Raw genomic sequence first — 27,165 nt, 5'->3', positions numbered from 1 at the left:
AAGAACACTCCTAAGTTTTGGGTCAAAATCAGGCCCTAGGATGGTCCAGGAACATCCCAGGCAGTGTCTGACTCTGCAGTGCATTGGCCTCTCCCCACACCTGTGTGTCTGAGGAACTCCAAGACTGGGAATTTTTCAGGTGTAGGGTGATCCAAATTCCAGTCTGAACACATCTGTAGCATTTTCTCCATCAATGACTCTTATTCCCTGAGCCCCTTGTTAACATGGTCGGACATACAGGACAAAATAAGAGGGACAGAGAGACACGCTTTCCTTTAAAGGATCAGGTTCAGAAATCCATTCTTAGCCTTAGCATCACCTTTGTGGTGAGCAAACACCCAAATTCTCCTGCTGGAGTTTCATCTTTTCTTTTGTTCTCACTTAATCCTATTTGAGATGCTTGTGTGATTCCAGGGTCTGAATTTCACACTTCCAACCCCATCTCTAACCATGCTAAAAATAACTGCGTATCTGGCTTAAGTATGCCTTCTGCATCTGCTCCCCTTTGTCCCTAAATTTCCCATCCACATTTCATCCAGGGTCTCCTAATGTCGAGATACACACAAAACTGCATCAGCAGACCAGGATTCATCTCCTAAAAGGCAGAAAGGTCTCCAAACCCAGAAGTTTTCCCCACACATGCCCATGATGGAGTTATTGCTGCTCCAGGCTTCGCTTACACAGCTGAGCACAGGACGATATTAACACTTGACTGACTCAGAGTTTATTGAGCAAGCCTAAATGATTGATTTTTGCTGGAATGCTCCTTAGGCAAGGAACTCTTGAGTTTCCTCACCAGCTTACTGGAACTCTTCCCCCCCAACTGGGGGAAAAATATGCAAATTATATAACTTTGTTCTAATCAAGCGTCTTGAGCCTGTGTCAGAGTTTCCCCCTGGCCTGCAGGTAGAGGTTAAACCCCCTGGTCATTGTTTCTCACCCTGCAGAGCCCTGTCAGAAGGGGGGATGTTCAGCTACCTCCGGGAACGCTTCACCAGCCACCTCCGGGAGCGCAGCCGGCGCCGGGCTAGGCTCGTCTCCAAGGATGGGAGGTGCAACATCGAATTTGGCAACGTGGAACAGTCCAGGTTTGTCTTCCTGATTGACATATGGACAACCATCCTGGACCTCAGGTGGAGGTACAAGATGACCATCTTCATCTCGGCCTTCCTGGGCAGCTGGTTCCTGTTTGGGCTGCTCTGGTACGTCGTGGCCTACATCCATAAAGACCTGCCCGAGTTCAACCCCTCCATCAACCACACCCCCTGCGTGGAGAACATCAACGGCCTCACCTCAGCCTTCCTCTTCTCCCTGGAGACCCAGGTGACCATCGGGTACGGCTTCAGGTGTGTCACAGAGCAGTGTGCCACTGCCATCTTCCTGCTCATCTTCCAGTCCATCCTGGGTGTCATCATCAACTCCTTCATGTGTGGGGCCATCCTGGCCAAGATCTCCAGGTCCAAAAACCGAGCCAAGACCATCACATTCAGCAAGAACGCTGTCATCAGCAAGCGTGGGGGGAAGCTCTGCCTCCTGATCCGCGTGGCCAACCTCCGCAAGAGCCTGCTGATCGGGAGCCACATCTACGGGAAGCTGCTGAAGACCACCATCACCCCCGAGGGGGAGACCATCATCCTGGACCAGGTCAACATCGAATTCGTAGTGGATGCTGGCAACGAGAATCTCTTCTTCATCTCGCCCCTTACCATTTACCACATCATAGACAAGAACAGCCCCTTCTTCCACATGGCAGCAGAAACCCTTCTGCAGCAGGACTTTGAGCTGGTGGTGTTTTTGGATGGCACCGTGGAGGCCACCAGTGCCACCTGCCAGGTGAGGACATCCTACATCCCCGAGGAGGTGCTCTGGGGGTACCGCTTCGCTCCCATCGTGTCCAAGACCAAAGAAGGGAAATACAGAGTGGACTTCCAGAACTTCAGCAAGACAGTGGCTGTGGAGACTCCCCACTGTGCCTTCTGTCTCTACAATGAGAAGGAAGCCAAAGCCAAAGAGAAGAAAGGTTATGACAATCCTGGCTTTGTCTTGTCTGAAGTCAATGAAACCAGCGACACAAAAATGTAGTGCCAGGTATTCGTGGGACTGAGTTTTCAGAGAGAACTCAATCTTGAGAGGATTAATAAATAATCAGTAAAACAAAACAGAAACACAGTTTGGGTTTACTCTAACCCAGCATTTGTTTTCTCAAAAGCCTCCAATCAAAGAGGAGCAGCATACCAGTGATCACTATTTAACTACACTATATATATTTCATAGAATTTATATTTTTATATCTATGGGACATTTAATGAAGCTGCTATGTTGGAATGTCCAACCCATCGAAGTTTTCAGGCATATGCAAAGGTGTTAAAAAGCCTGAAAAGATGGAAAGAAATTTTAGGACATTAAAGATACACAGCTGCTGGAAGGAGAATCTGAAAAGGCGAGACAGAAGGCAAAGCTAAATAAACCTAAGGGACTTAGGATCCAAAACCTCAAAAAAATTTCTGGTTGCCAAAGTCCTCTATGAAAACAAAGTCTCTGGCTCTGGAACTTGAGCACCTTTGAATGTTCTGGAACAATTCCTTCCCTCTTTCTTTGGGGCTGGTACAGCTGCAGGACAGAGCAGTAAGGGATGGGACAAGCTTAGGAAATACAGAAGACAGAGCTTGGGCCAAGCTGCTGCATTTCCAACTCCAAAATGTGACTTCTCCCCTCTGAAAGCCTTTGACTCCTTTCAGGGAAAAAGACCAAATGGAAATGAAAACTGAAAAAGCAAGGAAAAGCAGAGACCCACCCTGGGACAAAAGGAATTTTGCAGCTTATTCCCAATTGTCCCAGCCTTCAGCTGCTCTTCACAGCCCCAGGAGCTGCCTGGATGGGGAATAGGGAAACATTTCAAGACAACTCTTGAGAAAGGTGGGGAGGTGGAGAACACATTCATTCCTTCACACCCAGCAGAAACCACTCCACTGGGAGGAGAGGAAGTTCCCAGCTCTGGCTGTATCCTTCCAAAAAATCCCCAATGCAAACAGAGATTATCTTCCCCTTTGAAGCACAAAGGTCTTATTCAAACAAAAACACAACCCAGGAGCCTCCTACCAACATTTGGCTTCAGATTTGATTCCAAACTGTTCATCCCACCACAGCCAAATGTGCATCCCTAGAGGAAACAACTCCTGCTCGGTGGGAGCTGAGTAGTGCTGAACATTTTCTGGGGATGATTTTTGACATAAATGCAACAAGAAGCTTCAATACCTTTTCAGTGAATTTCTACTTCCTCACAGTCAGGTTTTTTTTTTTTTTTTTCCCCAGTTCATTTTGTTACTGAGAGTCCTAGTGGCAGACCAAAGAGTTTTTGGGAACTCTTCCCAGTGATGTAACTCAACTCATCAATTTTCAATGCTGTGGTAAAATGGAAATAGTGTTAAAAGCTGCTGGACTAAGTGGTTTTAAAAGACGGGGAGAATTCAGCAGGTCAGAGGATGACAAGAGAAAGTTGTGCTGCAAATGAGCACAGTGTGAGTATGGAAATCAAACTCTGGGGACCAGGAGTGTTCAGGTCCTAGTCCCAGTAGTGTGAACTCCTCTCTTGGGTCAGAACAAATCACTTTACTCTGTATCTCTGATTTGCCATCTGTAACACAGGACATAAACACTGACATTGTACAGAGAGCAATGGTATGAACAATTATGTCACTAAAGCACTTTAAAAGCCAATTCTCAGCTGTGTCAATCTTTCCTCAGTGCACCACTGTCACACCCTTCTCCACTCTGGATGGAAAGGTCAGCACACAAAGTTCTGCTCTCATCACACATCAGAGCTACCAAAAGTGGCTGCACCAGGGCCAGAACTGTGAATAAAGAAGCAGGAGTGAGACCTTTGAGGTAGCTCACAGATATTGTCTGATATTTTAATTGTGCTGGCTTGCAACTTTGCAAACCAACAGTGTAAAAAATACTTTACAGTCCAATCACCACAGAACCTTAGTGCCCCTCATATAATCAGCTTGGAAGGGCAGTTTTGATCCCCCAAAACAAACATCAAGAAATCAGTGGGCATGAACAGAAATCTCAGAGGGTGCAGGGAAGTGAAATGACATGTCCAGAGTCCCAGAATGGTCTGAACCAAAAGGCTGCTCCATCCTTTCAGAGCTGCTGCTGCATTTCCTCCCAAGGCTTCCTGTTCAGTTCCCTGGGTATAACGTCTCCAGAAAGTGGCACTGTCAGTGCTCAAGGCTCACAAGCTACACCTCTTACCCCTGGGAGAAGAGATGCATCAAGATGCCTTTAATAGAGGCAGGAAAAGTATCCCCACTGGACAAAAATAGAAAGTCCAAGGGAAATCCATTTGAAAGGTCAAAGCCAGCTGTGCAATGAGGAGTCAGGGAAGGTCCCTACTTTAAGTGCTGGTTTGGGATGTTAGTGCTTGTGGGAAAAAGAAATCAAATGCTCTGCTGGGCCTGTCCAAGAGGTGGTGCACACCCTCCAAAGCTTAGAGGGTTCCTAAACAAGGCACTTCCAGGTCCTGCCCTTGGAAAGCCTCCTCAAAATCCTAAACCTCAATGTTCTTCTGACCCAGCGATGGAACCTTTTGCCCTGTCTCTGCAGTGTGAGCATGAGCAGGTGTTGTTCCATGTCTAGAAGCATGAAATGCTACCACAGCTCAAAGAGAAAACACCTGATCCCCCTGCAAAGGTGGTCGCCTGCTGTTCCCTTGCTGAGGGTCACACCTGCCTCGGAACCTGCAGCACAAGGGAGCTGCACCAGGGGAGGGTGACTGTGTTCTTCTGTGTATTTTAGTGTTACTGGAAGGGATCCAGGAGCAGAGGGAATTCGAGAGGATGGATCCAAAGCTGACAGGCCCACGGCTGAGCTATCAGGCTCCCTTAGAGCGGGATCGTGCTGGGAGCTGACTGGGAATCCCAGAGCGAGCCTCCTGCTGGTTGTCACCCCAGGAAGCCCTGCCAGCCCCGCAGCAGCAGGAGATAGAGCTGAGGCAGAGCCCAGGAGCAGCACAACAATGAGTGGAATTTCCTCTGGCTGTCCAGGGAGAGCAGTTTGTCACCCGGCAGATAAAGGCCTGGCCAGGAAGGAGGTTATCGGGGACAGGCACTCGGGACATGCTCCAGAGGAAAGCTATTCTGAGGGCTGTCACCTCTGCTGCCATTAAAAGAAAGTTCAGTTAAGAGGATGAAAATAAATTTAATCTTGCTGAGCAGAAGTGGCTGGAGGGAACCACAGAGCCGATACTGGAAGACAAAGGCCGGGTTCTTCAGCCTGGCAGGGCTTCACTTCTCCAGCTCTGCTCAGGGTCTCTGCTCCCTCGGGGTGCCCTCCTGCCTTTGGGCCTTCCCGCACACTGGGACACCCCATGGAGCTGTCAGCCTGGCCCATACCCTGCAAAGGTCTAAGGAGAAAGGCCTGCCCTTCAGGAGAGCAAACCAGACTATTCCTTCTGGATTAAGGCCTAAAGGATTTCACTGGGAAAGCCAAGCAGCCAGGCTTGGGAATAATGTGTCTGCACTAAACTTAATTTATCTTCTCATTTCACAAACAACATGTTTCTTCTACTGTATTTATTTTAAACATTCATTCAAGCTGTGCACAATATTTCAATCATTTTGAAATAGATTTACCCTCCTGCTGGCAAATGAATAAGGCATCCTGCTGACTGCTGGAGAAAGGGTCATGAATTAAAATAATTGCTTTTGGTAAAATGACATGTGCTGGTTTGCTGACTGTCTGCACACATGGTCTGGGAGGAACTGGTGAAAAGACACCCCTAAATAATAATAACAACAATAATAACAACCAAAATCCTTGGCACACTGTTCAGATGCTCCCACTGACTCGCACTGCTGGATTGTGACAGACCACTGCTCACAGGCTGCCAGCGAGTGCCTGGATAGCTCCTGCCTGTACACAATTCCCTGGAAACTGCTGCTCACCACAAACCAGTCAGCAGGGAGCAAAGACACAAGGCAGCAGCTGAGGTGTCCCATTCCCTTCCCTCTCCCCAGGCAAAGTGAGGTGGTCATACCCTTGGGAATTTGGCTGGGAACAGCCAGGATTTCCACCTCATTTCTTCCCCCTAAAATCACCCCTGCCTTGATCCACAGTCGTGGTGCTGGCCCAGCTCCTGCTCCCCACAGGAGCAGGGAGAAAACATAGCACCAGGCCAGGAATGTGCACAGAGAGAGGGAGGCAAAGAGGGAAAATGTGCAAGTTCCTAAACCCTTGGGTGAATTCTCCTGCTGCAGCTTGGGGAACCTCTGACACCACCAGCACTGGCCCTAAATCACATTTAACCCTGTGACAGCATTACTGGAACAAGAGTGAGGAAGGCTGAAGCTTTCTCCATGGCTGCTCGAATACACACAAAAGATAATTCCTGAGGCCAAGCTGACATTCCTGTGGTGGAAGCATTGGCCTGGGGACACTTTCACTTGAACAAACTCACTGCTGCACATAAATTCTGTCTGCTCAGGGGAGGTGGATGAGCGAGAGGAGGCTGGAGATGAGACAGACTCATTTGGTGTCTCCTTTTTTTACACTGCTGGCCAAATTTATGCAAAGAAAGCATTAAGCCCTTGCTCTCCTGGGCAACCACATCCCAACAAGCTGTGCAAAATCACCACGTTAATCCATTGTGACAGCCCAGCAGGGAGACAGGTCAAGATGCTGGGGAGCACGGGGGTGCTGGGGACCATCAGGGATGTTGGGGAGCACAGGGATGTTGGGGAGCACAGGAGTGCTGGGGAGCACAAGGATGCTGGGGACCATCAGGGATGTTGGGGAACACCGGGATCCTGGGGACTATCGGGGATGCTGGGGAGCACAGGGATGTTGGGGACTATCCGGGATGTTGGGGAGCACAGGGATGTTGGGAAGCACGGGATTGTTGGGGAGCACAGGGATCCTGGGGAGCACAGGGATGTTGGGGAGCACGGGATTGTTGGGGAACACAGGGATCCTGGGGAGCACAGGGATGTTGGGGAGTACGGGGATGCTGGGGAGCACAGGGATGCTAGGGAGCACGAGGATCCTGGGGACTATCGGGGATGCGGGGATGCGGCGCGGTGTTTTCTGTGCCGCCGCCACAGGATGGCACCGCTCACCTGCGGATCAGCCGCTCCGCAGCCCCGAACTCCGCAGGGCGGCCGCGGCAACCTTGAAAAGCAAAGCAAGAATTTATTGGGACTGTTCCGTATTTTATTACACGAAGTTCAATGCATTTAGTGGCTCGGTTTTGGCACGGGCCGTGCTAGCAGGATATATTTAGCCCCTTCACAGAAGCGTTGGGAATTCGGAGCTGATGTGTGAGCGGAGGGCTGGGGGCTGTAAACATCGGCTGCTGCTGCACCCGAAGCCGAGTGGGGGGATCAGGAACAGCGAGTCTGGAGAGACCCATATTCCATAGGGAACTCTGCTCTGGAACGCCAGACACTGCTCCCTGCTTTGTGCCTCAGTTTCCCCAGCTGTTGAAACCCAACAGCACGGTGGTGTTGGGTTAGTGGCTGGATTCCATGATCCCAGAGAGCTTTTCCAATCTCACTGATTCCATGATTCTGCCACAGACCAGCCGGGACGGCCCTGAGTCCTCACTGTGTTTACAGCAGTGCCCAAAGTTCCTGCTCAGATGAAGCTCCCCCGTGCTCTGAAGTGCTCCTGGTGCAGCAGGGAGCCAACTCCCCACAGGGAGTCACTGTCACTGTGGCAAGGCCTGCAGAACCCTGGGATGGTTCTGGAAGCCCAGATCTCATCCCTTCATTCTGCTGTGCTTGGAGCACCCCAAACACTGCTATGGAGCCATCCCAAAATCCCAGGGTGGTTTGGGCTGGAAGGGACCTTAAAGCTCATCTCCTTCCACCCCCATGCCAGACCCCCCTGTCCCCTCTATCCCTCATGGAGAAGGATGCTGCTCCCCAAATTCCCACAGCAAGGTTGGGATGCCAGTGCCACTGGGTCTGCAGAGCTTGCAGTGTGCTGGCTGAGGATTCTGGGGGAGCTTTTCAGCTGCCTGTCAGCCTTGAGCCTCCAGAAGTGGAGCATTAAGGGAAGTTTTAAATCCTCCACAGAAACATCTGCCCCACGCTGAACTCCCTTCTTAATTTGTCTTACTGTAACACCACAGTATACTCCTATATCAAATATGTGTATATATACAGACACAATTGTATCGAATATGTGTATACACACACACAATTCTATCAAATAGGTGTATATATATACTCATAATTCTATCAAAGAGGTGTATATGCACACACAATTCTATCAAATGTGTGTATATATACACTCACACAATTATATCAAATATATATGTATATATATATATATAATGTTCTATGAAATATACATAAATCTGTAAGGAATCACAGAGTGGTTTAGGTTGGGAGGGACATTAAGGCTCATCCCATTCCACCCCCTGCCATGGGCACTATCCCACGTTGCTCCAAGCCCCATCCAGCCTGGCCTTGGACACTTCCAGGGGTGTGGTAAGTGTACATCTATATAATAGATAGATAGATAGATAGATAGATAGATAGATAGATAGATAGATAGATAGATAGATATGTATGTATTATACATGGGTCCTGAGGGAGACAGAAATCCCAGGGAAGGTGTTCAGGTTTCTACAGGTGTCCTCTGACAACGCTCCCAGCACAACCCCCCTCAGCCACTGCACGGGGACACCGGGATCACTGGGAACACCGGGAACACCGGGAACACCCACCCTGTGCTCCCAGGGCTGGCCGTGTCCCTGCCCAGCCCGGTATGGGAACACCAGGAACATCGGGAACACCAGGAACACGGTCCCTGTCCCCCAAGGCTGGTCGTGTCCCTGCCCAGCCCGGTATGGGGACACCGGGAACACCGGGATCACCGGGAACACAGAGAACACCGGGAACACCAGGAACACCGGGAACACGGCCCCTGTACCCCAGGGCTGGCCGTGTCCCTGCCCAGCCCGGGCTGCCAGCCGGGAGGGGACTCTGCCGGGCTGAGCACGGCGCTCGCAGCGGCAGGAGGGGAGGTGCACCCAGCCCTGGCCTTTCCAGCTCCGGCAGACAGAAACTCAGCGAGAAGCCAAAGCAAATAACAAGTTTGCAGCAGTTCCTGGAAAGGAGGGAGCTGGCTCTGGTGGTGAAATCGCACCGAACTGCCAGAGCCCCATTCTCCTTCAGCACTGCGACTTCACATAAGAACTCCAGGACAAATCCTATTGTGTCTGGCCCTGGTTAGGAGCAGCAAGGTCCCTTCACCTGGGAACCTCCCCTGGCCAAAGCCCTTCCCGCCGCAGTTATTGCCTGGCTCAGGGTGGCTGCTCAGCTGCAAACCCAGCTGTGCCCATCCCCTGCCTCACAGGGCAGATCCTTGGGGCTCCTTGGGGCAGCTCCCTCTGTGTGGGGCACAGGGCTGATGGGCTTATTGCTGCCATGGCCTCAAAACTGCTCTGCCTTTGGTCTTCACATTCTGTGGGTTTGGTGTCAGGCTCTGTTTGCTGCTCTTGGAGCCTGAAGAGCTGATTTTTGCCAAGGATCTCTAATTCTATTCTGATCTAATAGAAGAATCTGAGCTTCATGTGCAGGGATTTCCACCTCTGTAGTGGAAAAAATCAGAACACACAAGCTAAATTACGTGTTGTCATTCTCCACATGACCTTAATCAGAGGTCTCTCAATTCTTTCCTGATACGAGAGAAAGGTCTGAGCTTTATTTGCAGTGAGTTCTGATTTCACAGATGAAAATTATCATGTGTATGTTATGCTGGGTATCGTGCAAAAATATACAAATAAAGTCTTTGAAGTGAATTCATAAGCGCCAGCCCCTGACGTGCCCCTGGACTGCAGCTCTAATTAACACCAAATGCAGCCATGCTCGGTTTGACGTGGGAGAGCAGACTTGGGTAGGCAGCAGGCTGAAGTCTCACCAACTAATTTCACAGAAGTTATTAAAAAATACCGGCTCAGCACAGTAAAGCAGCCTGTAAAAACTCTATTATTGTAATAGGATAATGAAGTGAAGCTGGCTGCTTTCATGAAGCATTTATAGACTGATGGCTCTTTCCTTGTGACACAGAGGTGGGAAACAGCAGCTGGGTTCATCCCTCCTTTGAGCACAAAGCTTCGGCCCGCGCATTTACTGCCATGGATGTGTATGAAACATTGCTGGGAACCTCCAGCCTCACGTTAAATATTTACATCAACAGAAGTTATGGCCGATTTCCCCCATAATTAATGTCTCATTTGCCTGAAGTGTACTTGTTGGGCATGAGTATGAGAAATCTGTCTTTGTCTTTACTAAGGGAAGGTCTTGGCACAGGGAAATTCCTCTCCTTTGCCACAGCACTCTGTTAGAAATTTGCAGCTATTTGGAAGTTCATCCTCAGAGCTAAAATACAATTTTTAGATATATAAAGCAGGAAGGCACCAGTGTGCACAGGATGTGGGTTCTGGCATACAGGGATTCTGGACAGGAGTGATCTCACGTGCTTGGCTCTGGGAGGAGTTGTTATCCCCTAGTTTAGAGCATCTAATAAGTGCTTAAGCTGGGAGCTCCTTCGTCCAGTGGGGATAAAAAGCCTGCTTCAAAATCCAGTTCAAAGCAGATTCTAAACTTGCTGGCTGTAATTAAGCAGAAGGAATTCACACACAGAGGCAGGACCAGCTCAAACAGAGAAAAGCAGCACAGAGATCCAGCCAAGAGAGCCAGAGCTCTGAGCCTGTAAAGCCATCGCTGATTCTATTCCATGTACAGGCTGCACTCTGATAGTGGAATGTAGAGTTAATTCCACTTTGGCATGTTTGAGCTAGATCCCAGTCATGGTTTGAGGCTGGTGGAACAGAAATCCTGGGGAAATACCAGATCCCTGGAAATTAGCAGCTGAATTCACCCTGATTGCAATGGGAGCTGGGTTTCCCGGAGAGCTCTGAGTCCTGAACGTCGATGCAGGGAAGGTTTTCTGCTGCCCCTGCTGACTCCCAGCTCACAGCCATGTGATCCCAACCATCTGCCTGGTAAACTTTCTGATTTAAGCCTGAAATATTTGAATTCAATCTGCCTTGTCCTCCTGGGAAAAGCAGAGTAGCATTAGGGCTGTCAAATTCCTTGTTTGCTTTGTCCCAGTGTGCCCCAGAAACTTGGGCTGGGAGGGCAGATCTCCCTGTTCCCATCCCTGGCACCTCCAACGTGACAAAGCCAGGCTGATTTTGAGAGGTACAAATTACCAATCTCTGTCTTATTACTCTGTGTGAGGAATGTAAATTATCAAGATCCTATGAAAATGCTCTAAAAGGTATCTGGGAAGTGCCTCAGCAGTGTGAGGCTCTCTGGCACTCTGGGGTGAGATCTCCTTGCTCTATGATCTCTGGATTCCATGGGAATTCCCAGAGTAGGAGGAAAAATCTGTCTAGAGCTAAATATTAGCAAAAACTAGAAAAAATTAATATCTGAAGAGAAATACTAGTGAATACTAGAAAGGATTAATGCCAGCAAGTACCCTGAAGGGAAGGATGAAAGGAGGCAGAGAAGACCTGAGCTGGGATGCTGTTGATCACCTCCCATCTCAGGAGGGCTCATTTAACACACTGGGCAGCCCAGAATCAGATGCTTCTTAAATTGTTGGTTATTTTCAAACGTCTTTTTTTTTCCCCCCAAGGTTCCTGCTGGCCAAATTTTGCTATGAGGGACATCTTTGCACTCTGATAACCTCCAGATTCTGCCTTTAGATGCTTTTGTGCAATCTTAACTTCTGATTTTCCTATTACTGGCAGGCGGGCAGGACATGGTATTCAAATAAAATACTTGATATTTCCACTGATGCTGCACAGCCAGAATTAATCTCGCTGGTGCTGCAGTGGAAAACAACGGAGATAAGCAACAAACCACCCGCTCTTGTGACTAAATTGAGCAACTCTTTTGGAATCCAGAGAGGGAGCAGCTCTGGGGGGCTGGAAGTGGCCCTTTTCCCGAGCCAATCAAGCTTTGTCCCGGAGCTCAGCAACAAAAGGTTGTGTGCAGGAAGGAAGTGCTGTGCTTGTGCAGCCCTGCCTTCCCAAGGCTTTATCAGGTCTGCAGGAGCTCCAGATATCTCTCAGGACCACCATGCAAAAGTGCAGGAAGTGCCTCAGCCTGACCTTTATCCACAATCAGAAGATTCCTTGGCACAGCTTGTTTTTGCAGCCTCCACCTCGGGAATGGTCTGGAGCACTGGGTCTCCCTGGGGTTTGGGGATAGGTGGGAAACAGGAGCAGGCTGAGCACACACTGACATTCCTGGGTGGCCCTGGGGCACCCCAAGAGCCACCTTGACAGTTCAGCTGCTGAGCTCTGGCTGCCCTCCCACTTTCTCTGTCTCTCCATGGACAAAAGCCTGAGCCTGGGTTTTAATCCCTTCAATAACCAAATCCAGTCTGACAATCTCTGGCAACAATTTTCTGGAATGAGTGGTCAATACTACAGGGATCAGGATGGGTTGCCACTACCGTGGAGCTGCTTTCTTTCCCTTTTTAGCTAAATTTAATTTCAAGTGCATGCAAGTGTGAGAGGGGAGGGAGAGAGTGGGACAATTTGATGCCTTAGAGAAGAAAACCACCATTTATTTTGTCACTTTTTTTTTACATCATCTTCTTTATACAACTGTTTCATTGTAACATTAATACATATTAAAAAAAAAAAAAAACAACCCACCAAGATAGCTTGCAAAATTATATATATTTTAATATCCAAAAAGTACATTGCATATATATAGTAGCAAAAGCCCCATTTCCATGGGTAGTTCCTTCATACTTAAATTTTGCTATTATGGCAGAAATGTTGCTTAAAAACACCCTGAAAGCACTAAGACCTAACTGTAGTAGCTTGATCTTCTCTTCCCACTTTGTTAAATAATGGCATCAGTGCTTGTGTTTAACGTTCTGAGCAGACTCCCATGCTCTGGTTTCAGACTCCCCTCCTGCAATGGGATGCACATGGACCAAATCCCGCCCCCACAGAGTCCCAGGGGTTGGTCTAGACTAGATAGTTGTGATCCTGTTAATTGGCTGCCACTTAATACAAGTCAGCTAATGGGTTGTACATGGAAATTTCACCCCCCAGACATCTGTTCCAAACCCCAAACGCTTGTGGTTTACCCTCTGTTTATGGCACCAAACCGCCGCTTGTGCAGCGTCACATTCATCTGCAAAGCTGGGGATGGCTCAGAGCTCTGGAAGGGGTCAGATTTCCACAGAACCCCCCAGCAGAAGCCATCCAAAAGAGAAGTATTTAGTCTTTTTATCTATGAAGTGGTTAGGATCTTCCCAAAGTTCAGGATTTGGGTGAAAAGCGATCACAGAATATTGCAATGGTTGCCTTGAGATGTTAGGGCCTGTTTTCAATCAGCCTCAATGCAAACATGGGAGTAAGTGGAGCTAATTTGCAGACAGCTACACCAGACTAATACAGAAAATCCTCTCCTCTAGACAAACCTAGGGCAATCTGGAGGGTTTCTGGCCACTTTGGGGGTCAGTCATGGATCCAATTGCAGGACTAAGCCTATCTCCAACAGATACATTACTCATGTCTTATTTTTTATTTTTGTTTTTTTTAGCAAAAAGTACAAAGCTACAGCCCAAATGTACACATTGAAAAGATGTACAAATTACATTAAAAAAATAAACAAAAAACAACCGAGCTGATAGTAAAAAACAAACCTGCATTTGTGACCGAGGTCAACTCGTTTTATTTACTCTTTCTTTTAAAACTGTGAGATATAGGGAAAAATAACTCTGCATAATTTATACAGTAATTTGCCTTCTGGTTTGTTGACCCTTGGTTTGACGGTCTGACAAACGCACAGCGTTCGCGAATCGGTGCTTCCAGAGCCCCGTGGCTCAGGCAGAGCCAGGGACCTGCTGTCGTTTATTCACTTCATTTCTGCTTCCCAGGAATGTCTGTGCTTGACTTTGCCTTACGCTTTGTTCTGGTTTCTGCTGCTTGCTGAGTTCACACACAGTCAAATGAAGTTGTACTCTAGAAAAGTTCCTTCAATGCCCTTTACTTCTTAAAATATACATGTACATATATATATATATATGAATATATATATATATTTAATTTCCAGTTGGGTGAAAATCCTCCTCTGCCTTAGAGCTAAGATTCCAGTCGTGGTCCCCTGCAGCCCAACGTCCTCCACTGAATGGTCAAATGGCCAGTGAGAAAAACCCCACTGTGGTCATCTTTTCCTACGACCCACTGCTGGATCTATGCCTTGTCAAAAGCCTTTGAATCCTTAAAAATTGCTCTCATCCAAAAGCTAATAATCATTCCAGGGAATAGTGAACCATCTTCACTGTCACTTCCTACAGAGGACACAAGCCTTAAACCCCAAGGAAAATGCAGAGTACTGGCCTACAGGAGCTTCCATCTCTCAGTTCAAGACACAAGAGGCAAAGTTACAAAAGTAAAAGGTTTGGTCCAGGAATAACAAAAATCCAGTTTTAATTCTTCCCCAGAAAGGCCACAATTATCCATCAAGGGTCCCCCCAAAAACCATACAAATCCCAGGAGTAAAGAAAAAGTTCAAACAGACTGATCAAGGCCACTGGCAGATCAAAGCATTTAGTAATAGCTGCCCAAGTGTGGTGTGACGTGGGCGTTGGGGTGGCGGGGCACGTTGGGGTTGGGGTAAATGCTTCCTGCAGGGGAGGTCCAATAGGGGGAGGCCGCTCCAAAGAAACTGGATGATGTGACAGGCATGGAGGAGGGGTGTGGGGGCACAAAGTTCACCTTCTGCTGGTGGGCATGGTAGGACGGCATGTAGGACAGATCCGATGGGTACTTGTACATGGAGGACTCGGTGGGGTGGGGTTGCAGGGCCTGGGCGATGCCGTGAAAGTCAAATTTGTAGGCATACCTCTTGCCGTGCACTTTGGTCATAATGTTCTTGTCGTAGTAGTATCGCAGCGCCCGGCTCAGCTTGTCGTAATTCATGTTGGGTTTGCTCTTCCTCTCACCCCAGCGCCGCGCCACCTCGTCGGGGTCCGTCATCTTGAACTCGCCGTTGGTGCCTTCCCAGGTGATGCAGCTGGCGTTGGAGCTGTCCGACAGCAGCTCCAGCAGGAACTGCCACAGCTGGATCTGCCCGCTCCCTGCAGACACAGCCAGGGGAAAGGAAATGACTTGGGCCTTCCTGCTCGGGGCACACACAAAGGCAGGAAACAGAAGGGCTATCTCGATCTCGACTGGGAACTGCTCCTTCAGGCCTTGGAAAGGCGGCCCTAGGAGTGGATAAACTGTTCCCAGCAAACAAGTTACTCAGCCCTTTGTTCTGGGCCCGGGCCTGAGGTCACATTACATTTCATAATGGTTGCCTTTGGCCTCAAAATCCTCAGGCTGTTCATAAACAGAGCTTTCTGTGAGGACACTGCTCTGCAGAGTTTTCACTGACTGGTTAGCACAGTACTTCACCCCTCCACTGCTCTCTGCTTGCCATGGAGATTGTTTTGGATACCTCCAGCTCTCTTTCCAGTGGGTGATCTGAGTTACATAGGATGATTTGCTCCCCAGATGACTCCTGGTTTTACTCAGTGTAGTTGTACAAGTAGTTAAGGATATGTTAAGAGTCTTAGGAGGATGTTTCCTTACAGCCATCCCATGTGTACAAGTTTGTTTAGTTTGAGCAGGATTTGCTCCAGGCAAATTACTTACTCCCTAAAATCAGGGATTATTTACTGCAGATGATGTGCTAGGGACAGTTACACTGTGACTTTCAGAGATGTTTTCTGCCTTTGTTCTTGTAACCCACAGCAGGCAGTGGAAAATTAATCTGTGCTGCAAATCTGAGAGACCAGCACTTAAGCCCCCTATAAAGCTCTTCTCAGAAATTGCTGGGTTTGGGTCAGGACATCCGGGATGGGGATTTTGTCCCGACAGAGGTGCTGTTGCACCACTTTCCTCACTTTTCTGTAAGGATTTTGGCAAAAGCCCTTGTGAGGTCACAGCTGCTGAGTTCAGTGGCTCTCACAGGTCCCCCCAGGGGTGCAGGGACAGCATCTGCTGCCCCAGTGTACGCTGGAGCAACAGCTCCAAAGGAAAATTCACCTCTTTGGTAAGGGGGGTCTGAAACATAAAACGAACTCACCTGGATTGGCAAGACGGCTGCTGGTAGGCCCCAGGATTTGGTAGGGATCTAAAAAATAAAGTAAAAAAGAAAAATCAACCAACAAAATTTAAAGGATGTTTCATCAAAAAGAAAGTCCAGGTCATTATGTTTGTCTTAGAAACCAAATTTTCATTTTCTTTCTTTACTCCTTCTATCCCTTCTCTCAGGGCCTGGAAGTGCTCCTTCTTTCTTTCTTAGCAAACAACCACCAGGTATTTCAGGAATCCGAAATGGCACAGCCACAGTTTCTGGCACTGCTCTCAGACCTGCCTGCTTTTGCAGTCTGGGAACTCCTTGGACATACCCTGCACTATGTGGCAACCAGAACACATCAAACGTGGAAAAAAACCTGTGGGATAGAACAGCCACAAAGCAGAAGCAAATATATTTCTCCTAACAAAAAAGAGCTAAATAAAAAGGAGAGCAGATGAGATTTTCAGATTCTCTTGTTAGCAGCTGAGCTTGCTGCCCTGGGAGGGCAGGAAATATTCACCCAAATCTCTCTTTGTGGGGGAAACACAGCATTAGAGAGATGAGAGTAACAGGAGTTTGTCGCTGGCTCCACCAAGGCTGAGTGGTTCTTGAAAACCCCACGAAGTATTTATTAGTAATGAATTCCTTCCCTTTCTGTGGGGCCTCCTCAGCCCTAATCTCTACACTTCTGCTCTGCCTCTCTCTGGTTGTGGTGATTTGGATCTGCAGCGTTTGCTGGTGGATTGAACCTGTTCCAAGAGAGCCAAGCCCCGGAGCAGAGGAAGGGGATGGGAAGCAGCTGTGCCGGGCAGGGAAGGTGGGGAGGCAGCAGGGAACACCCCCTGCGCTACCCAGAGGGGCTGCTTCCCTCCCCCACCCTGCTCTGGGCCGGGGAAACCCTGCTGGCATGGGACAAGCTGGGATGCTCCAAGGGGATCAGCCCATGGGGACACTGCAGATCCTGGCCCGGGGGCAGAGCAGCCACAGAGCCCCTTGGGAAGAGCAGCTGGCACAGCCCAGCCGTGGTCCTGAGCCCTCCCCTGCCTGGCCCTGCCTGGGGCTGCTCCACACGTGAATTCCCCCAGCCCAAGGGTCACAGACCCCACCCTCACCTGGCTGGGGCCGCTGCTGTTCCGTTGTCTTATTCACATTTTGCGTCCCTGCGACGGGAGGGCCTGGAAAGAGAGAAGGGGTTTGTACAAAGTACAAAACACATCCCACAGGAATCACAGCAACTGCAAGGAAAAGGTTTGCTTGGACTAAGAGCTGATAGTTTGGGGCTTGCACTATAAAATTAAGAGATGTCTCCCTAGAAATCTAAAATTTCAGTGTAAAATGAAAATACACCAAGAAGGAAAGCATTACATAGATATTTATAATTTGCCAAATAGTCCGTGAGACAAGGAAAGTATTATGTAGATATTTCATTAATTTTCTGTCTTTTACTGCAACTGAACTTCCATTCTAGTTTGCATCCATGTTATGAACAAAAAATTGGATTATTAAATGTACAAATGCTGATCTCCTTCCATATTAGAGCTTTTCCCACATGTTTTTCAAATGCAAATTCTTTTTTAGGCAAAAAAAAAGAAAATTGGGGTTTATCAAACATTTAGTTGAAAATACCATGATGGTTTGTATAAATCCCTTCAACGGGAAGATCTGCTCCTCCTCCTTGTATCATTTCTCACAACAGAAAACTGACTCAAAGAATAATTCTCACATTTGGGGTGAGCACAGCTCAGGAAGCTGCAGAGCCAAGGGAGGGAACTCTGCCAGGTGCTGCCATGGGGATTTACAGCAGGAGTACCTTGCTGAGGGTCAGACGTGCCCACCCTGCCCAGGGAGAAGCCCCAGCAGTGGGACAGGGGACAGTGGCTCAGAGCCAGCAGGCTGAGCCAGCTGCAACACGGATTTTAGGGACAGAGAATTGGTCTGGGATGTCCAGAAATCAAAAATCAAAAATCAAAAAATCAAATCAAACCAAAACCACTACACTCCCCTACTAGGAATCCAAGGCACCCTAAACCCAGTAAGAACAAGAACTGGGCATGAGCAGGGCTGGAGCAGAGGGGCCCCATCTGCCTGCTGGACTTTGCCTTTCTGGAAAGTTGGCAGAAACTCTCAGATTGTCCAGATCTGTCCCTAAAACCATCACAGCACGGGACAGGCCCGTGATTAACAGGGTGGAGAGGATTTGCTCCTGGCCCCTTAACCAAACCCTACAAGTATTACTCTGTCCATAACATCATTCTACTTCTTATCTGTCCCCAGTTCTACCTCTTATCTGTTCCCAAATCTTCTGCCCCTCTGACACAGGCCAACTGTGCCCAAGTCTCATTTTAATCTTCCATTGCACAGTTTGTGATTCCCATTGGGACAACTTACTTTTGGAGAGGCCAGAATTCCCATTAGTGCCCCATCCTGTTCTCCTGACTGCATCATAGGAAGGATCTAATGACAAAAGACAACAGGCACACAGGGGTTGAAAAGAACTTTTCCTAGAAAAAAACTTGGAAGACTCTGGCTTAACTTTGTGGTCCCAGCTGGCTTGGCTTCTGTAGGGCTGTGTTTTTTTCCTCTCCCACATCTCCAGTGCTCACCCAGCCTCTCACAGAAGTGTAAATAGAGGTGTAAATGCAGCAATGGGGCTCTTTGGGCAATTCTCAAGCCTGACACATTCTGACCACGAAGTGCTGTCCTTGCACTCAGTGGAATTCAGTGTGACCCGTCCCAGCCGAAAGGAGAGCCCTTTCTCTTATCCCAACACCACAGGCAGAGGAGGAGGAGATGAACCCTGTTACTATTTCACAGAAATTAAATTTGGATTTTAAACCTGGGGAGGCTGAGGATTTGAGGTGACAATAAGGAGGCTGTTTCAAGGAGATGAAAAAGGGGGAAAAGCATCCTCCAGGGATGTCCCAAGTGCCCCTCTGCCCAGCACCTCCTGCCTGTGGGGCTGTGCAGCTCCCTGAGGATCCATCCCAGGCACCGGCACATTCCTCCAGCACTGGGAAAGCCGCTGAGGCTTTGAAATTACAGCCTTGCAGTTATTGGCATGGAAAGGAAAACATAGAGGGACGGGAGAGGGGAGGGTGGGGGAGCCAGAGGAGGAGAGAAGAGAGAGGAATGGGGGAAAACAGAGCTCGTGTAATCTGCCTGCTTTTATTTTTATTTTACTTGTTTGTTTTTCTCCCTTTTTGCAGAAACCACAAACCCCACTGCAAATAGATCAGACTGGAAAACAAACCACTGTGGTTTCAGCTGGGACAAAGAGTGGGATGAGACAGCTGGGGAACAGGGAGGTGACAACTTCATCTACACTGCTCCAGCAGAGAGACCTGTCCCAAAACAGATCCCTGTCCCATTCGGATCTCTGTCCCCATTAGGGATTCCTGCCCCATTCAGGATCCCTGTTCCATTCTGGATCCCTGTCCCCATTTGGGATCTCTGTCCCCATTAGGAATTCCTGCCCCATCAGGAATCCCTGTCCCATTCAGGATCCCTGTTCCCATTAGGGATCCCTGTCCCATTAGGGATCCCTGTCCCCATCAGGAATCCCTGTCCCATTCAGGATCCCTGTTCCCATTAGGGATCCCTGTCCCATTAGGGATCCCTGTCCCCATCAGGAATTCCTGTCCCATTCAGGATCCCTGTTCCCATTAGGGATCCCTGTCCCCATCAGGAATTCCTGTCCCATTCAGGATCCCTGTCCCATTAAGGATCCCTGTTCCGATCAGGAATCCCTGTCCCATTCAGGATCCCTGTTCCCGTCAGGAATTCCTGCCCCATTAAGGATCCCTGTTCCCATTCAGGATCCCTGTTCCCATTAGGGATCTCTGTCCCATTCAGGATCGCTGTCCCCGCTCCTGTGGCCACACCAGCAGCAGCAGCAGGAGTGTCCCATGCCCTGGTGCTGTGGGACCTTTCCCCAGCCCCAGTGTCCAGCAGCTGTCCCTGCTCTAACCCAGGGGCTGTTTGCAGGGGGGCGTTTTCCCGGCTGTAATCCCGATGGATCCCAGTGATATGGAGCTCTCCCAGTGGAGCAGGGATGGGGTCTGAGGCAGGCCCTGCCTTTTCCCATGTCCTCCCTGCAGCCAGGCTCTGACTTCCACTGCTCCCCTGGGATATCCCTCTGAGTTATTACAACCACAGCTATCAGAGCCATGTTTGGGGAAACGCTTTGAAAAACCCAAGTTCTGCACTGAGAAAAGCAAAACCTTCAGCAATGTCCACCGAGATGTTAATGTACATTTTGGTTTGTTCAATCCATAAACAGCCCTGTATGTAACATTAATGGAAATGCCATATGATGATTCTGTTAAAGGAAGGCAGCAATTCTTTTTCCAACAGAAAAATCCTTTTCAAAGCAGGGAAAAAATTCCTTCGCAAAAAGTAGTGGAACTTGCTGAAAATGTTCAGCTTTCCCTGATTTTTTTGGGGGCCAGATCATCGACTCAAGGGAATCAACTGCTACAAAGGGGTTGCTTGATCCAGAGTCATCAGCATATTTTGGGTAAATAAATAGGCCATGATTTGGAGAGATGATCTTCCTCCTCCTCATCCTCCTCCTCTTCCTCCTCCTCCTCAGGTTTAATCCAGGCTGAGTCCCTCTGCCTCAGTTTTTCCTCTATAAATACGGATTATGCAGAAAAGTGTGGGAATATATACGAGCAGCCTTGTGTTGTAGAATGAGATTCAGCCCTGAGTGTGACTTGGCCATAATAAGAAGGGTTAAATATGATAATCAGCCCTGCTATTGAAACACCCTGTGCACCCAGCTCTTGTAAGTTTCCAATTCTTTCTCTCCTTCTAAAAAAAAAAAAAAAAATCCAAACGCGGGAAGCTATTTTTATTTCACAAAAATCTTTGCAACGTGAAAGAACCACACCAGCCCCTCCTGGCTTCCAGGCCCAGGCTCGAAAGCTGAATTTGTTTAAAGCAAAATGGAAAAGGCAGAGCCAGGGAGCCCCTCCAGACTTTTGCAGGTTCCTGCAAAAACAGGATCATTCCCAGGATCTGACACCCAGTGGCTCGAAGAGATCCTACAGAACTGCAGCCAGATGGTGACAGGAATAGTCTTAACTGTCATTCAAACCATTCAGATTTTACACCAAAAATTGCCATAGAATGGAAATTCAATTAAAACACTTGGTCTGGACTTCTCTCCTGGTGTAAATCAGCAAATGGCTACAGTGAAGTGGGGAAATTTATCCCAGAAAGGATCAGGTCCCCATGTCTGGTTTAGACTTAAAAGGCCCCGTGGAACAAGAGCCCTATGACAAATGTGTGTTCAATACAAAATGGAATTAAAGTGCAGAAAATAAATCATAGATGCTTTCAAGAACTGTCATTCTGCAGCTGTCTGGTTTATGTCTAGAAATTCCCCAGCATGAATGCTCAGTCTATTAGGAGGAAGGTAAAGGATATTAATAATGCTTTGCACTTTCACAGCACCTTTCAAGCGAGGATCTCACAGCTTTGCAAACATTCACACTCACAGCGCGCCTGGGAAGAAGGTTAAATATAATTTTATTTATTTGCAGGCATAAATGCACTTTCTGCAGGCTTTAGCTGCCTTTTCCAGATGCACTGCCTTCCCCAGGAATCAGCCTGTGGGGGCAGGCTGCAGCACTGCTCTCTGTGCCCTTTTAGCCCTGGTCTCCACTCTCTCACCCCAAATTTGCCTCGGCTTCTCCCTTGCCACTCTGTGCTCAGCTCTCCAGACAGCCCCTGTCTCCCCTGGAGCTGTGTCCCCTCCCAGCCCCTCCGGGGCATATTTAGTCTGAACAGACTGATAGATATAGCTGGGGGCAGATGGACAGACGCACAGACTCCCTTGCCAGGAAACCAGCCTGAAAACCCCCAGGTGGATTCCCACACCACCATCCCAAATCCTTGTTGGTCCTGTCAGCCTGAGTGCAGCCCAGTGAGCAAGGCTTTAGGGAGTCTCTGTTTGAGATATGATGTATTAGGGAGCAAACCCTCTCTGATAAACTTCAAAAAAACCAAAAAACCCCAACCCTGGTGTTTTATAAATCTGAGAGTTTGGGACAGAGGGGAGGCGAGGGGGGGTTTCACTGAACAATGGGCTCACAGTGCCTGTGCTTCCTGAGCTGCTGGGAAGTGCTGACAGCCCCTTCATCCTGCTCCCTCCGAGGAGCTTTCTCACTCAGGCCCGAGTCAGGCACTACTTTGTGCAACCAGCCCGATGAGGCTTTCCAGGAGAACAACGAGCTTGGGGCCTGGAATATCCACATTTTTTAGACCTTTATTTTTCTAGGATGGATACAGTGGGGCTGGATCATTTATGGATTAAATGCTTTATGGGCACTATAGGGGAACGCCACCCATATTGGCACTACAGGCAAGGCTGGGAAGGAATGGAGAGCTCAGGAATCTCTGGAGCTGGCACCTCCAAGGAAATTCAGCAGCTGGAGGGTGGGAAGGGCCTTGTTCTAAGCCATGGAGACAGAGCCAGGAAGGGAGACAGGGGGAAGGCAGACCCAGGTGTCTTGAGGGATCCAGACTTGTGATGTGGCCAAGTGGTCACTTGGGGTCTATTTTGTGGCAACCACTTTGTAGGGAGAGAGGGAAAGGAGGGTCAGGTACCTGGAGAATCTTGTGGATCTCATGGCCCACTTCAGATTTGCAGTCTTCTCCTTCCCCTTCTCCTGATCTGCTTCACTGAAATCTCTAAGGCCAAGTCCTGCCTGGAAATACCCATGCTGCCAATCCAGGTGAGGCAAGTCATCCCAGAACAGATCCTCCTGCATGCCAGCTTTGGGCCATGGATTCTCCATGAAAAACAGACATGTTTTCATGCTGTTGCAAAACAGACTAGGTTTTGCAAGGAGTCCTCCTGCTTTGGGAGGTAGAAGGGTCCCTGACCTGGTGGCTGGAATTTAAATTAGCTTTCCTAAATGGGGAAAGCAGACCCAGGTGTCCTGGGGGTGCAGACCTGTCATTAATCCAAGTGGTCCCTTGGGGTCTATTTTGTGGCAGCCACTTTATGGGGAGAGAGGGAGAGGAGGGCACAGAGCCCCAGGGCCTCTCCTGCCCAGGTGAGGCTGTGAGTGGTGGCACCCCCCTGGTGCCTTGGAAAGGTCCCAGCATGGGAACAAACCCAGACCCTCTCCTCTGCCAGCCCAGCCTCTTAGCCGGGCCTGCCCAGGTGTGCGTGTCCAGCCCTCACGCTGCCCCTTCCCCTCCTGGGGATCCCAGTGAGGAGCTGGGCTGGGGTTCACAGCCAGCTGCAGAGCAGAAACCCAGGCTGCAGGTTTCTGCAGGGACCAGGGGGCCAAAACCACCCCCAGCTGCTCCCAGAAACATCCAAGGGACTGCTTTACATGGTGGCAGAGGCATTGAAGCTGTGGAGCCCACAAGGTCCCTCCCTGGCTCCAGGGACACATTCTGAGTGCTCCACACATCCAGGACATTTCTGAGTGCCCCCCACACACCCACAGGACATTTCTGACTGCCCCTCACACACAGGGAGCATTACACAATGCAAACCCCCCAGGGTCAGCAGAGGAGCTCCAGCTGCCCTCAGCACAAAGCTGTGAAGGCTCTGGGCTCTCACCTGTCTGTGGGTGTGGCCAGGGATGGTAGGACAGGGACTGGAGCAGGGCAGGGTCTGAGGACTCCTGTGGCCTTTTCCAATGGCTCTGCCAACTTCCCATCACATTTACTCAGGTGCACACATTTACTCGCGTGTCACACTGAGGCCTCAAAACCTCCCAGCATCGCTTGTCCTGCAAGGAACTGCTTTTCAACTTACTATCTCTGCTAATTAAAACAATTAATTAACACATGTGCCGCATGTCTTTGTCATTCCTGGGCAATGTTACTGTGACTGTTCCCATGGTTACATGAGACTTCCCAGCCCTTCAGCACCAAACTGTTTCTTTGTCCCTTCAAGACACAATGTGCTGCTCCTTGAGCTGAGGAACCACCACTCCCAGCGTCAGAGGTGCAAATCAGAAATTCTGTCTCTTCACTAAGAGGAAGCAACACATTGAGTACAGAATGATTTCAAAATTACTAGTATTTTACATTATCAAGCAATTTGATTATTTCACATTTGAAAAATATTATCAAGCCATCTTTTGCATTCATCTGGGTGCACTGTTGGACTTGATGATCCCAGAGGCCTTTCCAGCCTGAATGATTATGTGATTCTCTGATCTCTACATTGCTGTTAACCTGTTTCACAGATCCTAAATCCAGGAACAACACTGGGTTTTGACCTGAAGTCAACTCAAACCAAGTGAGAAGGGACTGATTCCTGGATTTAGGTGAGAAATCTGCTGCAGAGATGGATGTGAAGGACAGATTTAGCTTAGGGAGTGTCTGAAAGTAGCTGAGAGACTGGTTATGAATTGCTGCCTTTATAGAAATACAGATCAGAGGGATCAAACCTTTCTGATTGAACTGCTCTAAAACAGTGATGAACTAAAGCCCTGTGGCTGAAGCCCACTTATTTCCAGAGTCAGACAGGATCTGGATGGTGTAGGAATAGAACTGGGATTCAGTATTGCTGTCCCTGGCAGTGTCCAAGGCCAGGCTGGACAGGGCTTGGGGCAATCTGGGACAATGGAAGGTGTGGGGCAGTGGAAGGGGTGGCACTGGATGAGCTTTAAGGTCCTTCCAAGCCAACCCATCCTGGGACTGTGATTTCCAGAGGGGATTTCCTGAGGCAGGGCGTGCTCAGGACAGGTGGCTCTGTTTGAGCCCTGTGCCCTGTCCCTGAGCAGGGGTGCAGAGAAGGAGCTCCCACAGGGCAGAGAGCCCAGCTCTGCTCCCCACTCAGCCCTGGAGTCACTCCCTGCTGCCCCAGCCAGAGGCGACAGCCCCCAGTGGTGCCTGTGGCTGGAAAACATCCCCGAGCCAGCAGCACTGGCACTTCCTGAGCCACGTCTGCCTCGGCCCAGCTAGCCTCACAAAGACACATTATGAAGAAAAGGAGGAAGTAATGAGAAGATTTTTTCCCTTGTTGTTGCTTTTTTAATATCAGCAGCAGAAATCCCAATGCACAGTGCACAGAGGCTGAAGAATGTGTCCTGAGAACCCTTCCCAGAGCCAGCCTGGAAAAGCAGATGCTCTCCAGCCAGCAGAGATGTTCCTGAGCCACGCAGGGCTGCAGGCACAGCCAAGGCACAGCTGCACATCTTCTGCACACCTACAGAACCACCCAAACACACCCAGGAGCAGGCAGGAATGTGCTCACAGCAATATGTGGATGTTACCCCCAGCACAGGGTGTAAAACCAAACCATTGACAGGCTGGAGGTTGCTCTTGTTGAAAAACGCACAAATGCAGAAGTAAAAAAACCCCAAACCTCATATCCATGGAGAAAAAGGCCACGCATACATGAGAGAAAAGGGAAGACACACATGCACAGCCATGGCAGTTTTACAGCTTTTAAGTCATCATCAGGAAACAAATTAACTCTTGTTTTAGGAAACAGCCCAAGCACTTCCAAGGCTTTGGGAGGGAGAGCCTGGCACCCCAGCAAACGTGTGACCCCCCCCCTCCCCAGCACAAAAACACTCCTTGCACTGCACTCCAGGCAAAATAATAATGGCTCTTTTGCTGGGGGAAAGGAAGGATAATGGTTACTTAGAAAGTGCTCCAGACAAGCTGTCAGGTTGAATTCAGAGAACTGGAGTCTACTCTGGGACAGCGCTGGCTCGGGGTGATCCCTTGTGAGTTGGGTTTCCTGCCTGCTACAGCTTAAAGACAACGATTCTTTGTTTCCAGTTTTTCTGGTGAAAAAACACACGCCTGCCTCCGAAGAGGGTCAGGGAGAAAGCAGACAAAACACTAACTCTGGAATTTCAAAGGAAAACAATTTAAAAAAAAAGAAAGTATAAAAAGCAAAATCTAAGCGCGCTGGCTACTGTCTCCCCTGAACTCATAAATCCCTGCTTGGCCACACAGCCAAAATGAAAGGAGACCTAAAAAAGCCTCCCCTTTTTCTGCTGCCGAGCTAAAAATGGGATGTTTCATCACCAGGCGCACAAATATCATAGAGAAATGTTTTAGCAAGTACAGACAATTAGACAAAGCTGCAGCTGCTTTTCCTCTGCCACAACTGAGGCGGGGAGTTTTAAACCTTTGCTGTGAAAAGGGGCTGCACTGACATACTCGGAGGAGAGTTTATTGAACGTGGTCAATATTTTTCACTACAACCTTTTAGATCTGAAAAATGACCTTTTCAGGAGAAGGGCTTGATGCAGGAATTTGAGAGGTTTTCCTGTGGTAACTGTGCTTATGCAACCTCATTCCCTGCGGTCTCTGCCCCTCTTTCCCCAGTCCCCCAAAATCCAAACCTGTTACCCCAAATTGTCACTCAATTTGACAAGTGGGAGAGAAGAGTTTTGAGGAGTTCCTCCCAGTTTAAAGGGAACAGAGGTTGCAGCCCTGATGGTGAGAAAAACAGCTGCACAGACTCATCTTTTGTGAGGTACCAGGGAATTGGAGTGAGAGAGATTTTAATTGATGCTCCAACACCAGGAAACCCTTTCTTAGGGCTTCACAATGGACATTGGTACAAAGCCCCAGGAAATCACACTGGATTTTGGAGTTCACTGATTTATTATCTTCTTAAATTTGCCAACAGCCCCACCAAAAGCACAAACACACATCTTGTACCAAACATCCTCATTGTTCACACAATGACTTCTATAACATGAACATAAATATGGGATAGCCACAGAATAAACCATTAAAATTCCCCCCTCCATCCCTGTTCATGCATTCACATAGAGATTTCTTCTGTCTTTGAAAGGTACCACATCCCTTTTTCATGTGCTCTGCTTGAGTTTCAATTGGATTTCTGAGACTTTGGGCTGGTTTGTCACTGTCTCAGCCAAATCTGAAAGGCTCAAGAAGGATCAAATCCCTCTCTGCAACTCCCTGCCAGGAGCCAGGTGGGGGCTGGGATTTCTCTGAGGAAAAGCTACAGGAGAAGAGGAAACATCCCCAGGCTGTGCCAGGGGAGGCTCAGGTTGGAATTTCCTCATGGAAAGGGTTGTTAAACACGGGA

The 27,165-nt window shown here is 48.8% G+C and overlaps 2 protein-coding genes across 6 annotated transcripts in view; one reads left to right on the top strand and one right to left on the bottom strand.

The window, feature by feature from the left end:
• The first annotated feature begins 954 nt into the window (after positions 1-954).
• Positions 955-2,082, top strand: KCNJ1 (potassium inwardly rectifying channel subfamily J member 1). The gene has a single exon (XM_053963447.1). The coding sequence runs from the start codon at positions 967-969 to the stop codon at positions 2,080-2,082; it is 1,116 nt and encodes a 371-aa protein (XP_053819422.1). The 5' UTR covers positions 955-966.
• A 10,494-nt stretch (positions 2,083-12,576) lies between these two features.
• The window catches only part of FLI1 (Fli-1 proto-oncogene, ETS transcription factor), an 86,846-nt gene continuing 72,257 nt past the window's right edge, over positions 12,577-27,165 (bottom strand). For 3 of the 5 annotated variants that reach the window (XM_053963440.1, XM_053963441.1, XM_053963438.1), the window contains 4 exons: positions 18,504-18,569; positions 17,228-17,290; positions 16,122-16,169; positions 12,577-15,129 (listed from right to left, as the gene is read on the bottom strand). In XM_053963440.1, coding sequence (XP_053819415.1) covers positions 14,600-15,129; positions 16,122-16,169; positions 17,228-17,290; positions 18,504-18,569 — 707 coding nt within the window. In that variant the 3' untranslated portion in view covers positions 12,577-14,599. The remainder of the gene's footprint in view (positions 15,130-16,121; positions 16,170-17,227; positions 17,291-18,503; positions 18,570-27,165) is intronic. The other 2 variants (XM_053963442.1, XM_053963439.1) reach the window with 1 other exon arrangement.

The sequence above is a fragment of the Vidua chalybeata genome, chromosome 23 (assembly GCF_026979565.1).
Source record: "Vidua chalybeata isolate OUT-0048 chromosome 23, bVidCha1 merged haplotype, whole genome shotgun sequence".
Classification (NCBI taxonomy): Eukaryota; Metazoa; Chordata; class Aves; order Passeriformes; family Viduidae; genus Vidua; species Vidua chalybeata.
The sequence above is the reverse complement of the archived record's forward strand: the minus strand, read 5'-3'. Positions and strand labels throughout refer to the sequence as shown.